Below are 13,975 nucleotides of genomic sequence, written 5' to 3' on the forward strand. Positions count from 1 at the left end.
GATTAACACAGAATGAAATTTTACATTCTATACAAAATAATAAAAATTAAGAAACACTGATAAACTATACCTGAAAAGAGTAAAAAATTAAAATCAGCATAGAATCACAAGTGAAGATAGACATTTTGGTTAGTATCTTTGTATACACTATCTACCTCATAGGGTGACCTCTGATACTCTGCTGCATTTTATTTATTACCGTCTTATTAATTTCATATATATATATCAAAGTATAATGTTACTATAAATCCAGAGTGTCCTAGAGGTAACAACAGGTCTTCATTACCCTCCATTCTGTTGAGGCTGGAGAATATCCAACAGAAGTTGTTTAACTTCACTAGGTGACAGCTGATACAAGTCTCTGGCTGGCTTGTCTCCACCACGGATCTGTAATTCATACTCCATAGCATGGATGATCCACCTAAAACAAAACAGGAAAAGCATGAATCAATAACTCTTGAAATAAAATCACCTTGTGCTTCTTACAGCAATACCCTTAACAGCACTGACCCATTGAAAGGTGAATAAAGAAAAAGCCATCTGAATTTTCTGAACCGTTGATATAATTACTTCCAGCAAGATTATATGACATGATCAGATTCTTTAAAAAGACCCCTGCTCTTGCACGTGCAGTTATGTAGGGAACATGAAAACATGTAAGGACTTAGGTTCTTCTTAAATGAGATTCTACCAATTTGGTACAAAAGTATACAGTATATAATAGCTGCTACACTATTATTTTCATAATACTAGATATATGCAAAAAACAAGCAGGATAGAAACAATTCATTGGAATTGGAAATGGGCTGAGATATGCTATTACATAAATGTTCCTTTCCTAGGAAGGGTAAGCACTTACACCTATTTCTTCTACTCTGTAGTCATTCCCTTGTGATTGGAGGGAACAGAGGAGTATCATCTTTTGAGATACAAGGACACAGTTAGTTATAACTCAATCATATGAGTATATTAGAGAATGTACTTTAACCAATAGATTTCAGAAGAATCTCCTTTACAGATATATTTTTTAAAGATTTTATTTATTTATGTATTTATTTGACAGAGAGCAAGAGAGAGAGTGAGCACAAGCAGAGGGAGCAGCAGGCAGAGGGAGAGGGTGAAGCAGACTCCCCGCTGAGCAGGGAGTCCAATGCAGGACTCCAGCCCAGGACCCTGGGATGGTGATCTGAGCCGAAGGCACACCCTTAACAACTGAGCCACCTAGCCATCCCTCCTTTACAGATATTTAAATGTTGTTCATGTACCTATTCTTAAAGAATCTATTCTTTAATAGATAAACGCTATTCATAAAATAATTACTTTTATTGCAGAAGAAGCTTTAATGTCATTACTTAGGCAACTGGAGTACTACTTCTGTGCCTTGTATTATCCAAGGTAAAATATTTAATTATTTTATATGTAAATTATTTCACTTTTTGATTTAAGAAGTTTTCAATAAGTATTTTTATACTTTTGTCTCATTTCTTTCATTTACTGTATTCTGAGGAAAGAACTCAGATAAACCAGTTATGCAAACCAAAGAAAACCATGGAAATAATACTGTGCCTTAGGGGACCAGAACTCTACACACCATTAGGAAAAGCTAGGGAATTAGTTTTACACAGCAGATTTCCAAGCTTTATCCTTAAATCCTTCGGTGAACACTGAATAACAAACAGAGACAGTGCAGCTCAGCAACTAGAAAGAATGTGCCTTCATTCACCCATGCTACTTTGTCTCCCAAAGGGAAGCTGTGTAGCCAAACCCCTGGAAGAAACGTCTAGTTACAGCAGTGAAGATTTAAAGTGCCTAAGTGACTGCACTCAAATATGTCATTATCTTTGTCCTGATACACTTTGAAAGACAGCCCACAAGGCTACTGCAGGTACAGAGGATGAAAAAGTTGGGTGGAAATAATCAAAAGATTAAAGTCCTTTCTGTCAAGGCTGCTTTGCCAAACAACACTGATGCAGCCTCGCGGGATACCTTTAATGTCTCTCAGAGGAAAAGAATAAGAAAACTGTGAAGCATTCCCAGTTGAGCCCAGGTGATATCAGCCTGGCATATGTGTCCCAGCCTGCTGGGCCAGCCCACAGGCCACAAGGCAAATGCCCCTATTCTTTGACTGCTCTAATCTTACTGCCATCTGCTGAGGCAACTCTCAGTTCTTTTTCCTATCCTCTCACGTATTCTTTGTTGTTGTCATTTCTGGAAGATAGGAATTTAACTGAGATGCATGAGAGATTTATAAGGACAGAACATAATAATTTAAAATATATATTCTTACTACTATTTCTGTTGATAGTGCATAATAAATATTTAATAGCAGCTCACTGGTAAGAACAATAAAGATGACAAAGCATTTGCAAACAAAAAAATAAACAAAACAACAGAACATGTGACTGAATTAAGATTTACCATTTTTATTTCTCTAATAGGTTGAAAAGAAAAGCTGGACTAAAACTATGTTATCTTCATCCTCATTACTATGAACTGTATTTAGTCAAAATGTTATATCAGCTTAAAAGCCACAAGAATATAGTTACTTTGGATGCTGTGATGTTAAAGTTGCTTATGAAATTACCTGTTAAAATGACATTTCAGTTATAATAAACTGTTCCATGGACCTTTCTTTAAATAAAAAACTTTGTAATTTTACAGGTTATAATAGTCTTCTATTATTTTCTTTCTTTAATATTTCACATTTACATTTGAGGCAACTTTGTAAAAGAAAGAACATCAAATTAAAAATCTGAAGACCTGCCTTTTGGTCTCAACAAGTCAATGGTATGAAAAGAAAAGTCTGGGTTAAGGGGTCCTATTCTAGATTAAAAGTGACTGAAGAGACATAACAACAAATGCCATGTGTGGGCCTTGTTTGGGATCCCAATTTTTTTTTTAAGTTATTTTGAGGACAACCACAAAAATGTGTATAGGAACTGGGTATTAGGTGATATTAAGGAATTATTGCTAATTTTGTTAGATATGATAATGGTATTGTGATTATTGAGAAAATGTCCTTTTTAAGATATATATACTTACTTAAATATTGAGGAGTAAAAGCAAAAATGTCTGGAATTTGCTTTATAATCTACAGCCAAAAAAAAAAAAAAAAAAAAAGAAAAGCAGCAGCAGCAGCAGCAAGGCAAATGTAAATTGCTAACAATTGCCTATAACCACTTAAATTATGGACATGTGGGGATTTACCAAATTATTATATTATTAAACATTTAGTCTATTTATGATGAAAAGCAAAAATAATAAAGATAGGCTTAAATATCAATTCTGTCACTCACCAACTGTGTCCCACTGGCAAATTATTTTTCTAATGGGAATATTACTCGTTCAGCTCATTTTGTGGAATTATTTTGAGGAATAAATAAGACAATGTATGTTAAAAAGCTTTTGAAATTATAGAGTCATGAAAAATGTTAGCAAACTCCTTTTATTTGACCTCTGATATTCAGATTGGAGAAAGGTAATACAATTTTTACACTGAAGTCTTGGAGTTACTTAAGCAAGGGCCATATCCACTTAAGTTCAGGACGTGTCCCCTTCTAAAATAAATAACTTTAAAATTTTTAAAGCACTAACCTTCTAAAGTCCTCTAAAACTTGAATTATTAAAACTCAACATTATTTATCATATTTACCTTTTCAAATCTTTAGTACCATAAACAAAGATAGTTGGAGATCTAAAAATTTCCCCTAGAGTTTTTTCCTTCTGTTCACAAAATCTCAGCAGTTCTGTGAGCCAAATTATAGAAAACATTATACTCAATAGTCACCAAAGAAAGAAGGTGACTGTTTTTCATTCACTCTAGCACAAATTAATATAACTTATCAGCCAAATTATTAAGATACATTTATTCATTCAAAAATATTGGCCAAACTATTCTATTTAGCTTGAAATTCTTCAAAGAACTAAACAACAGCAAAAGTCTTAGACATAAACTACTATACAACAGTCAGAGACAGAGAATGTAAATTACCAAGTGAGAAACACAGTTAAAAAATTCAAAGACATTTAATCCATTTTTAGAACTACTAATATAAAAGGGCATTAATTCCTTTGCATGAGAACATCTCACTTCTTACCCTCATTCCCGCTGACAAAGTCATCAAATCTGATTTGACATTACAATGTAGAAGCAGTTAATGCAAAATAGGGAAAGAAAAAGCAAGCAAGCAAATGTGGAAGGTCAAAAGAATGAAGGTTATTGTTGGACCACATCCGTATAGATTCAGTCTGTCTAAAGAACCAAGGACATGCTCTCCTTGCCAATAAGCAAATGAGAGAGTGGCATATACACACAACTGACCAGAACAACCTTCATGTGTGCCAAGATTTGACTTGAGGACAATGAATTCTTCAGCACTACTGGAGAAGTATGAAAAGGTAGACAGTATCCCTATATAGTCCTAGGGATAACATTATCCTTCTAAAAACTCTCTTGTTGTGAGGTTAGTAAACATATTGTGTATATATTGGTATTTTTCTTTCTAACATGCCCCAATCAAGGAGTGAAATATACTACAAAGTACATGGAAATCTGACATCACTGGTAAATGAGGACAGCTGACATTTTCTGAAAACATGCCTCTGATTCATAGCAAGACACAACTTTAAAAATAATCATTTTGAGCCAATTTGAAGATACTAAGAAGTGTCTGCCAAGTTGGCTGTTAAACAAGTGAATGTATAACTCTCTGCAAGCATTTACTAAGCCATATAAGAGGAGATGGGAAAATTGCGCAGGAAGGCACTTGATTGATATTAATACAGAGAGGGTGATAATTTGATAAGGCAAACTGAGCTTCCTGTCTGGTAACTGGAGAACAATGACTCATTAACTCTACCCCTGAAATCATCAGAACAGAGGTAGGAGAGTTCCATCATCTGACTTCCTCACTTCATATAAATATAAAATATCAAAAACAGAGACCTCTGAATGAGTATCAAGCCATGCTAATGAACTCAGACCTCTAATTATCTCCTCTTTCCTTTACTGCATAAGCAATGTTACAGTCTAGTAGCTATGACATCAATGGCCTTCTCTAGGCATCATATGTGTGATCCACAGACCCAGTTATGGGCATCAGAACACAAGACATGTTTGAAGCATAATTGCTTACAGAGGATGTCCTGGCAGTATGAAAAGCGGAGATGAAAAAGGCTTGATAACATATATCCTCAGGGGTTATCTCCCACTAAAGCCTGACTGACAGACCTAGAGCAGAAAGCAGTTGATTGGAGGTCTTTACAGTAATGGGCCTGTCAGGAACTTGATCTATTTCAACATGAAAGCTGAAGCACAAATCAATAATGAGACAGCAAATCAAATCATTATCAGACTAGAATACCATTCCTGTGAGCAGGTTAATTTTGTTCACAGGAGTACCTGATAGCAGTAATGTTGAAAACTGCACTGGCAGAATTAACCTTGGAAAAAAGAGAAAAGAAACATGGTAGCATTGATTTAAAGCAATGAGGCAGTGGGTGATGTAAATAAATAAATTTTAAAAGCCCCAAAACCTCACCGAGAAAGGTTAAAACAGAGAGATAAAAGTACACGTAGTGCAGAGGAATTCTGGATAAATGTACCATGACTAAAATAAATGTTCCTATTTCTTATGGGCATGCAGCCTAGTGAATGTTGGCATTTCAGGCAGAAGATGGTGTTAAAAGCTGACTGAACTATCAATCTCCTTATTCATAATCAACAAGAGAAACAATAGTAAAAAGTTAGATATGAATGAGTCTGAAATGCTTTAACCTTTAAGGAAGTAAAAAAAAAAAACAACTGTATTTTCCATAACATTCCCCTTTTTAAAAATCATGCTGGAATCTAATACAGAAAGAGGTGACTTAGAGGAGCAACAAGTTTAACAGTTTAAAAGAAATTTGACATTCAAGGACCCCATGAATGAATAATTTGCTCATCATTAAACAAACTAAAACCTTCTAGGGACTAACTTAAGGTAAATTGTTGTAAAGAAACAAATAAGTATGTTTCTGCGGCCGGCAGTAAATTAACATGCAAGGAAGCCATTGACTTAGGGAGCTGAGGTTTGAGTAAAATTGATTTAAGGATAAAGTATAATAAAAACATATTAAAAAGATACAGAAATATCTTTTTCCTTTTCAGAAGAACACTATCACAAGCCCCATAGACACGATAATAGTACTTCTCTAAAGTTGTCTGATACCCCTAGAATAGAAACAAAGTTCCAAAACTTTTCTGTTAATGTGGCTGAAGAGCACTATGGGCACAGGTATAGGGTCTACCAAGTATTTCATGAGGGATGATCAAGTGATGGTGGCATGAGACCAAGTCACAAGGCAACAAAGTATATCCAAAAGGGATTCTGAGTTAAGGTTTTTGTAATGAAATGCTTGGGGATCACTGCATTGGGTTCTCAAGGAGAAACAACCATGGCAGAAAGGGATACCTCTATGGTGAACGTATCTTATGGGAGCAGAGAGTCTTTGCAAGCCTAGGACTGGAAGAGAGAGAGAGAGAGAGAGAGGGAAAGAGCAGAGGAAGGAAAGGGAGAGAGAGAGAGAATGGGTGTTGGATGGGAGAGGTTCCTCCTTCTTGGGATTTCTGGCACGTAAAAGATATCCCTAGATATACCTGTACTCCAAAAGCCACATGATAGAGGACCTCAAATTACTGAATGTCATGGCAATACTGTTGAAGTTTTACAAAACATCTTCACATTCCTTATCCAGAATCTGCACAATCCAATGAGGAAACCCAAGCAAGGATAGCTTCCCTATTTTATAGATGAATGAGCTGGAATAGGGGCTGGGGAAACATGAACACTGGAGACATTCACTCTAGGTTCAAATCCTGGTTTGTGGTCTTATGATCTTGGGAGAGTTATTTTGCTAAACTTTTACAGTATTTTATACATTTCTTGCAGTGTACGAGGAACTAATTTAGAATCAGTTCCACATCATCTCCATTGGTTTAGTCTTGTGATGAATAAAGGGGCAAAATCTCATTTCTTATGTTAACTTCTAACTATTCAGGCTTCTTGGTGTGCCCTGCACTGTATGTTAAACAGTACTGATGCCAGATTAGAGGAGTGATAAACAAAAGACGAAAACTATCTGGGGCCAATGTACATCACAGTTGCTACATGAATACTTGAATACAAAATGGATCATAAGTTGAAATCATGTAGAAGAGACCATAAAGATCATAAGGTTTTAGGAAAACAGCAATGTCTGTTTCCCTGAGAAAACAGCAACAGTTTATATAAGTGAAAACATTAGTACTTAGGATCAAAGAACAAAAATTTTGTAGTTAGGCAGATCTGGGTATGAATCCCACTTTGACAAAACTGGTTTGACTAAGGTCATCTAAGCTTTCTGAATCTCAGTTTGTTGATTTAAAAATGGAGGTACTAGAGCCTACCTCAAAGTTGTTGAATCAATTAAATCAGATAATATATATGAAGTATTTTAGCATATTGCATGGTATATAATAGGCAATCAATAAATAATATTTGTTATGTTGGAAGAAGAGGAGGAAATAGTTTATCATAGTGAACTTCTGAGTACAATAACCACTTTATTCATATGCATACGCCCTTAAATCCTTATTAGGAATGCTATTTAGGGAGGTACCATGATAAGGCAACTTGAACCATACTGATGTGATTAACTATGCCACTCCATTAACAAAAGAAGGGAGAAAAGTGCTATATCCTTCTACCTTCTACATGTATAAGTGGATTTTCATATAAACAAGACCCTGTTTAACTTGGTAATTTCCTGAAGTACATGGCTTGTACAAATTAAGTACATTTATCAAAAGTAAAGAGTCCTTAATCATTGGAAACAAATGGAGGGTTGCTGTTGGGGGGTGGCGGTAGAATGCGGTAACTGGTTGATGGACATTAAGGAGTGCGCGTGATGTAATGAGCGCTGGGTGTTATGTACAACTGATGAAGCACTAAACTCTACCTCTGAAACTAATAATACACTATATGTTAGGTAGTTTAATTTAAATTAAAAAATAGAAAAAAAAACAAAGGAAGTAATTTTTTAAAAAAGTAAGAGTCCTTTATTTCTTTATCTAATGACCACAGAAACATGCTATCTTTTGTGTTTCCTAGATTCCCCCCACTGGCTCAAGCAAGCTATCTGAACCTGCTTATAACCTATATATTAAATAATCTGTCAAATTTTATTGAGCATCTCTTGTGAGCTAGACCCTGACACAGACAGGAAGATAAGATGCAGTCCCTATCCTTAGCAGAAGTAAATTTCTCAAATAAATTATACCTTATTAAGAAAAAATAGACTTCTCTCCAACTGAAAATGTACCAGTATTTAGAGCTAAACCTGTGAGTCCCACGTGAGAGGGAAATACACATTAATGAATCGGGCAGGGACATTGTTAATACACACAGTGGAAATATAATGCCCTGATTAATTCCAGGATGAGTTTCAGGACAATGAATAATTAAAGTTGCATGGCAAATCTTCATTAGGAGGTTTTCTGCTATCGTTAAATACTAAGTCACATGCTGCTGTCCTGACATTTTTATTTTGGGTGGCACAGTTTAAGGAAAAAAGAGTATATTATTTCTCATGGAAGGCACTGAACATACAGAGTAGCAGATACAAAAATGGGAAGAAAACTATTTTTAGAATAAATTAAACATATTTCATTTCCGTGAAGAGAAATTTCAGGTCAGATTTGATTTCAAAAAAGAAAATTCCAATGGGTTTTTAGAAGAACATAAATTAGCCTAAAATGCTGAATAAGCAGTAAAGGAAAAACTACTAACAGGCTGAAAAACACAGTATTGGAAGTAAAATCCTGGGAAACTGTTAACTTTTACTCTCAGGCTTTGCTTGAACCTCTGCAAGGATGACTATCACTCAAAGAGGCTCTCTTGTATAGAACATTCATTATAAAGAATGTGCTTTGGAAGTTATAACCTTTGCTTCTCAGTCAGATTCAGAGAAATGCCTGAGCCCGGGACAAAGAGTACTTTTAATACCTGGTATGGATACAGAGAATCACATTTCCTTTCATTTAGAGACAACTTACATGAAAGACCAATTTCTTTATCCTTATATGTAGTCAAGAGGTTGGAGTTAAAAATATTAGAGCAAATAGACTGAACAAATCAGGGTATGATTCCAAGTTCTTATAACTGAGTTGGAACACCTCTAAATCTTTGAAAGGAACAATTTTAAGGGATAAAAATTAAGGTCAAGTTCTATGCTGAGTGAATTCATTTCTTGATCAAAAGAAAGGTGAGATAAGGATTGGGAAATTCACCTGAAATAAGCTATAATTGAAATCAGGCCGACAGTTTAAAAATAATTACCTCAAATGAAAAAACTTTAAATAAAACTGAAAAACATAACTTAAAAGTAGAAATCTCCTAGAGAAAATAATGGACACCAATTTTATGTTTATTTTTCAGAGATTTCCCCATATATGCATTATACACATAATGTATAGTATTATTATTGCTCTTTTATTAAAAAACAGAATAATACATTTGCAACTTAGTTATTTTTTCACTTAATTTATCTTGGACATTTATAAATGTCAGTAAAGACTTTCTCTTGTTACTTATAATGGCTGAACAGCATTTTACTCTCTGGCTATAATAATTTAAACTATTTCCTACTGATGGATATCTAGGCTGTTCCCAAGGTTTCACTATTTCAAACACTACTGAAATGAAGTCTGCTATAAAATATGTCTAAATTCCTAGAATGAGAATTGTTGAAACATGAGGTATGCAGATACTGCCAAATAAGCACCTAGTTTTTTTATATGTAATTTTTGAAGGAAAAACTGTACAATCGTTTTTTATAAAGTACTTCATACTCATGTGCAAAATTAAAACTAAGAAATGAAAGGGAAATCAATGTAACACAAAGAAGTAAGGAAAAAATAAAAAGAAAGTACAGTAAACAGAAAACAAAATGATAGGAATTAATAAGTCAAAATAGAAAAGAAATGGCACAAATATGAAATACATATTTCTATGAAAAGATAATGTCAGATTGAATTAAAAATAAATACAGCATAGTTGCTGAATATAATAGATATATCTATACTAAATTAAAAAAGAACATTAAAGGTAAAGAGAAGACATATATTAAGCTAATAATGACAGAAGAAGAAAGCAGGCATGAGAATAATATCAGACAGAAAATAATTTTATATTTTATGCATCGTAATGGTATCATGGTTATATTTTTAGAAAGTCCTTATCTCTTAGAGATACACACTCAAGTATTTACAGATGAGATGAAATGATGGATTTGCTTTAAACTTGGATGGGGTTTGGGTGGGATGATTAATTGGGAGCTATGAGTGAAATAAGATTGGTCATATGATGATATTGTTGAAGCTGAGTGAAAGTATGAGCACAGAGGCTTTATTGTATTAGTCTCTATAATTTTGTAGATATTTGAAATTAAAAAAATTTTTTTAAAGAATTCAAGTAGAAAATAAATGGCACAAAGGAAGATATATTGTTAAAATTATAAAGTAATATGGACAAAAAAATTTTAAATATACAGAATAAAACTGAAAAAAAATGCAAAGAGGAGATAAATCCATAATTAAAATGAGCAATTTTTAAGATTTTTTTGACCAAAAATTGAGAATCAAGCAGAACAGAAATAGTAAAGATACTAATAATCTAATTATATTACCAGCAAGCTATACACTTATTCATACTCACACATTCACATATATTTGTGCCTGACAAACTCTAAATTCTTTTTAAACCCTAGAGGAACACCCCCACCCCAAAATTGGCCATATATTAGATTACTCTATATGCTTTAGTATTGTTTGATTCTGACAATTAGGAGATAATCATGTATGTGATAAAAAGAATTTGGTTGTGGTAGGTTTTTAAAACATATTCTCTCATTCCATCTCACATAAAACAATGAGCCTGGTATGAAAGTGAGGCTGGAGAGGCTCAATCGTTGATCCCAGGTCACTAAATTGGTAAGTGGCAACCAGGACTTCCACTCAGTTCTGCTGAATGCCAGAGCTGGGTCAGCCTGCCTCACCACGCTTCCTCACAAAAATCTTGATTAAGAAGATTCAAGTTCACTAGACCCTTACTTTTAATTTCTCCTCCAAACAGAACACTTAAGATTTTAATGATTAAAAATCAGATTCTGGTAGAAAATGGATGCAGTAGAATATTCTGAAAAGGACAAAAATTTTTACTCCAGTGTGTCTTCCTGACACCCAATTTTACTGAAAATCATTCTTAAGGTTTAACCATTTTACTTACAGGAATTTTTATAAGTGTTACGCTTAGTGGTGGTTTTGTTTGTTTGTTTGTTTGTTTTTTAAGCACGATGCAGTTGTTTAAATCCCTGGAGTTTGATTTTACCAGAGAACAGTGTTACTTCATTATGTTTAACATGGAAATTAAAAAAAAATAGGAATATTCTTTCAGGCCACAGGTATTTATTTCTTCATACCACCAGATGCTGCCTCTATTACTCTGGGGAAAGATGTGCTTTCCTAGATACCGATCAGGCCTGGGGCAGGCCACGTCTGTTGGAAGACAACTTGAACAATTCTCTTCAGGCAAATGCAAAGCACTTTACTCACCCAATTCGAATTTTCAGCATGCCGCTGAATAACTCAGGGTTATTGGAGATGATCCAGCCAATATGGATGACCAGTTCTTGCTGAATGACCGCCTCCCTCTCATCATGGGTATTACACTTGTAATAGATGATGTTCTTAATCACTCTCGGAGACAAAGGATTAGAGATAACCTCTTCTTCATGCCCAAAGGCACCCAGAGTTACCTATAAGTGGCAGATTTTTATTGCAAAAATTTCCTAGCTACTAAAAGATAAAAGAAAAAAATTCAAGGCTCAGGATGACTGGCAGGCTGAAATTACTCTACGTGAACTAGGGAATTAGGTAGAATAACTGTTCCTACTATTTATTAAAATGGCTTTCAAAGCGTGACTCCCACTGGAGTTCATGATGGTTCACAGTCTGGTCTAAAATATAAGGGCAGGTAAGGGTCCCAGTTAGGGGAGTGAAGGTGAGTGGATAAAAGCAGGGAAGGAATATAAATAACTATTAAGAGAAAATTATTCTGAATGACTTTAGTACTAAAAACTCCCCAGAGAAACCAAAATACATTGGATAGTTTTACTTTACTGCACAGTCTACACAATTTAGTAGTTGAGAGTATATTTTTCACTTCTTTTATGGTTTCTCATGTGGAACTTTCGCTCTTTAACAACACTATAACCTTTTGAAAGGCACATGCAAGGTCATATAGTTCTAGTGTAGCCCCAACTTATCTCAGCATTGTGTTAGGCACCTGGTGAGTATTAAAATACTTGTTGATCTATCTCTCACCTGTGGAGGGGAATAAATGAGGCTGCCCACAGGCCTAGGAAATGAGAAAGCACAGAGGGAAATGACAACAAAAACTCAAAGCAGAGAGTGCTGCTGAAGCTCTCAAGAGGAATACTCTGTGTCTCTCTCCTCTATCCTTGGCATCTTGCCCCCCAGAAGAGTCTGCAGCCCCTCCTTTCTCCTGATTACCCCTCTCCCTCTCTCTTCCATGGACAGTGCACAATTATGAGAGGCAGGAAAATGAAAAGCATATCAAAGGGCTCTTGTGTTTTCTGAGATGAGGGGAGAGAACAGAACACAGGGTCTTTTGCCCCAATTTATGAGGAAGTGAAAACTGAGAACTGCTGGTTTATTATATCACAAGTGGCACTAACCAGTTAGTCCAAGTGTGGTTATTTTTATTAAAATGTCAGTGTGTAAAGAAGAAAACAAAGAGAAGGCACATCACTGCCTCTGGAAGCAGTGATGACTAAACCACTGTTTCATTCCAGAGAGCTTGAGGTGATTTGGAAGCACTTTGTAGGAACAGTATTAACTTCAGTTCTCAGGGCAGTATTTCATAAATGAGTGAATGCAAACTTTGAATGCTCTATCCTCATTTCTTTTTCGTAAAATGGTAAGATGCAGTCAGTAAATGGACTTTATGCACCTGAAATGGGGCTGACAGGCTTCCAGGCTTACTCGGCTCTATAAATGTTTCCATGAGAGATGTCCTGGTCTGGCAGGCAGTGGTCCAGCCACAGCCTCACGACAAGCCCTCTAGGATATGGGGGGGGGGGTAGAGTCTCAGGATCACAGGCTGCAAGTCTCCTCCATATAATGCACAGAATGGACATGACTAACCCTAACCCACCCCTCTCCAAGTGTCAGATGCCATGACCTCAAAGATCTCCAAAATCTTCTCATATACTCTTATATAGTAGAATTAACTATATTTTCAGATATACTACGGAGACCTAAAATCCAAGGAAAAATAGCTTCCCAAAGCCCATTTATTTTCTTTCAGAGGTAACTCAGTCCAGTGCAGCAATATGAGACTGTGGCTGGATGTAAGGACTATGGAGAGTTAGAGCAATGGATAAGGTACTTCCTGTACCTTGGTCTATGTAGCTGATGAATGAGGATGAAAATTCTATTAATTCTACTATTAATTTGGAGAAAACAGAGAAAATAACATATGTGAGAAATGATTTAACTTTTTCTCAGGAGTTTTTAATTAGTACAATCACTTTTTCATTGTTAATAAGTATTACAAGATAAAAGAATTTACTATCCTAACATTTTAAGCTGGATGTCAAGATGAAATAATTTCACTTTTAATGAATTAAGAGCCCTGAAATATGAGCAATGGGCTGATTCTATTAAGGAGGGTTAAAGTATTTCATATTATTAAAGCTTATTATATCCCTAGGCCAACTGTCAGGAAAGCATGATAAAGCACACATATTCCCAGAGAAGAGAAAGAAAGCAAACAGGTTTTCACTCCAACCAGTGATGATTCAGCCAGGTAATTAGAGCTAATGGTAAACAAAACAAAAATGAGCAGCCACATCCCACTCTGCATTCCCACATGCA

At 35.1% G+C, this 13,975-nt stretch overlaps 1 protein-coding gene across 3 annotated transcripts in view; it reads right to left on the bottom strand.

Moving 5' to 3' along the window:
* Positions 1-13,975, bottom strand: part of PHKB (phosphorylase kinase regulatory subunit beta) — a 240,072-nt gene that overhangs the window by 13,788 nt on the left and 212,309 nt on the right. For all 3 annotated transcript variants that reach the window (XM_080828157.1, XM_080828156.1, XM_080828158.1), the window contains exons 26-27: positions 11,630-11,832; positions 287-421 (exon numbers count right to left, since the gene is read on the bottom strand). In XM_080828157.1, coding sequence (XP_080684283.1) covers positions 287-421; positions 11,630-11,832 — 338 coding nt within the window. The remainder of the gene's footprint in view (positions 1-286; positions 422-11,629; positions 11,833-13,975) is intronic.

This window comes from Martes martes (genome assembly GCF_963455335.1).
Source record: "Martes martes genome assembly, chromosome: 17".
In the NCBI taxonomy this organism is placed as follows: domain Eukaryota; kingdom Metazoa; phylum Chordata; class Mammalia; order Carnivora; family Mustelidae; genus Martes; species Martes martes.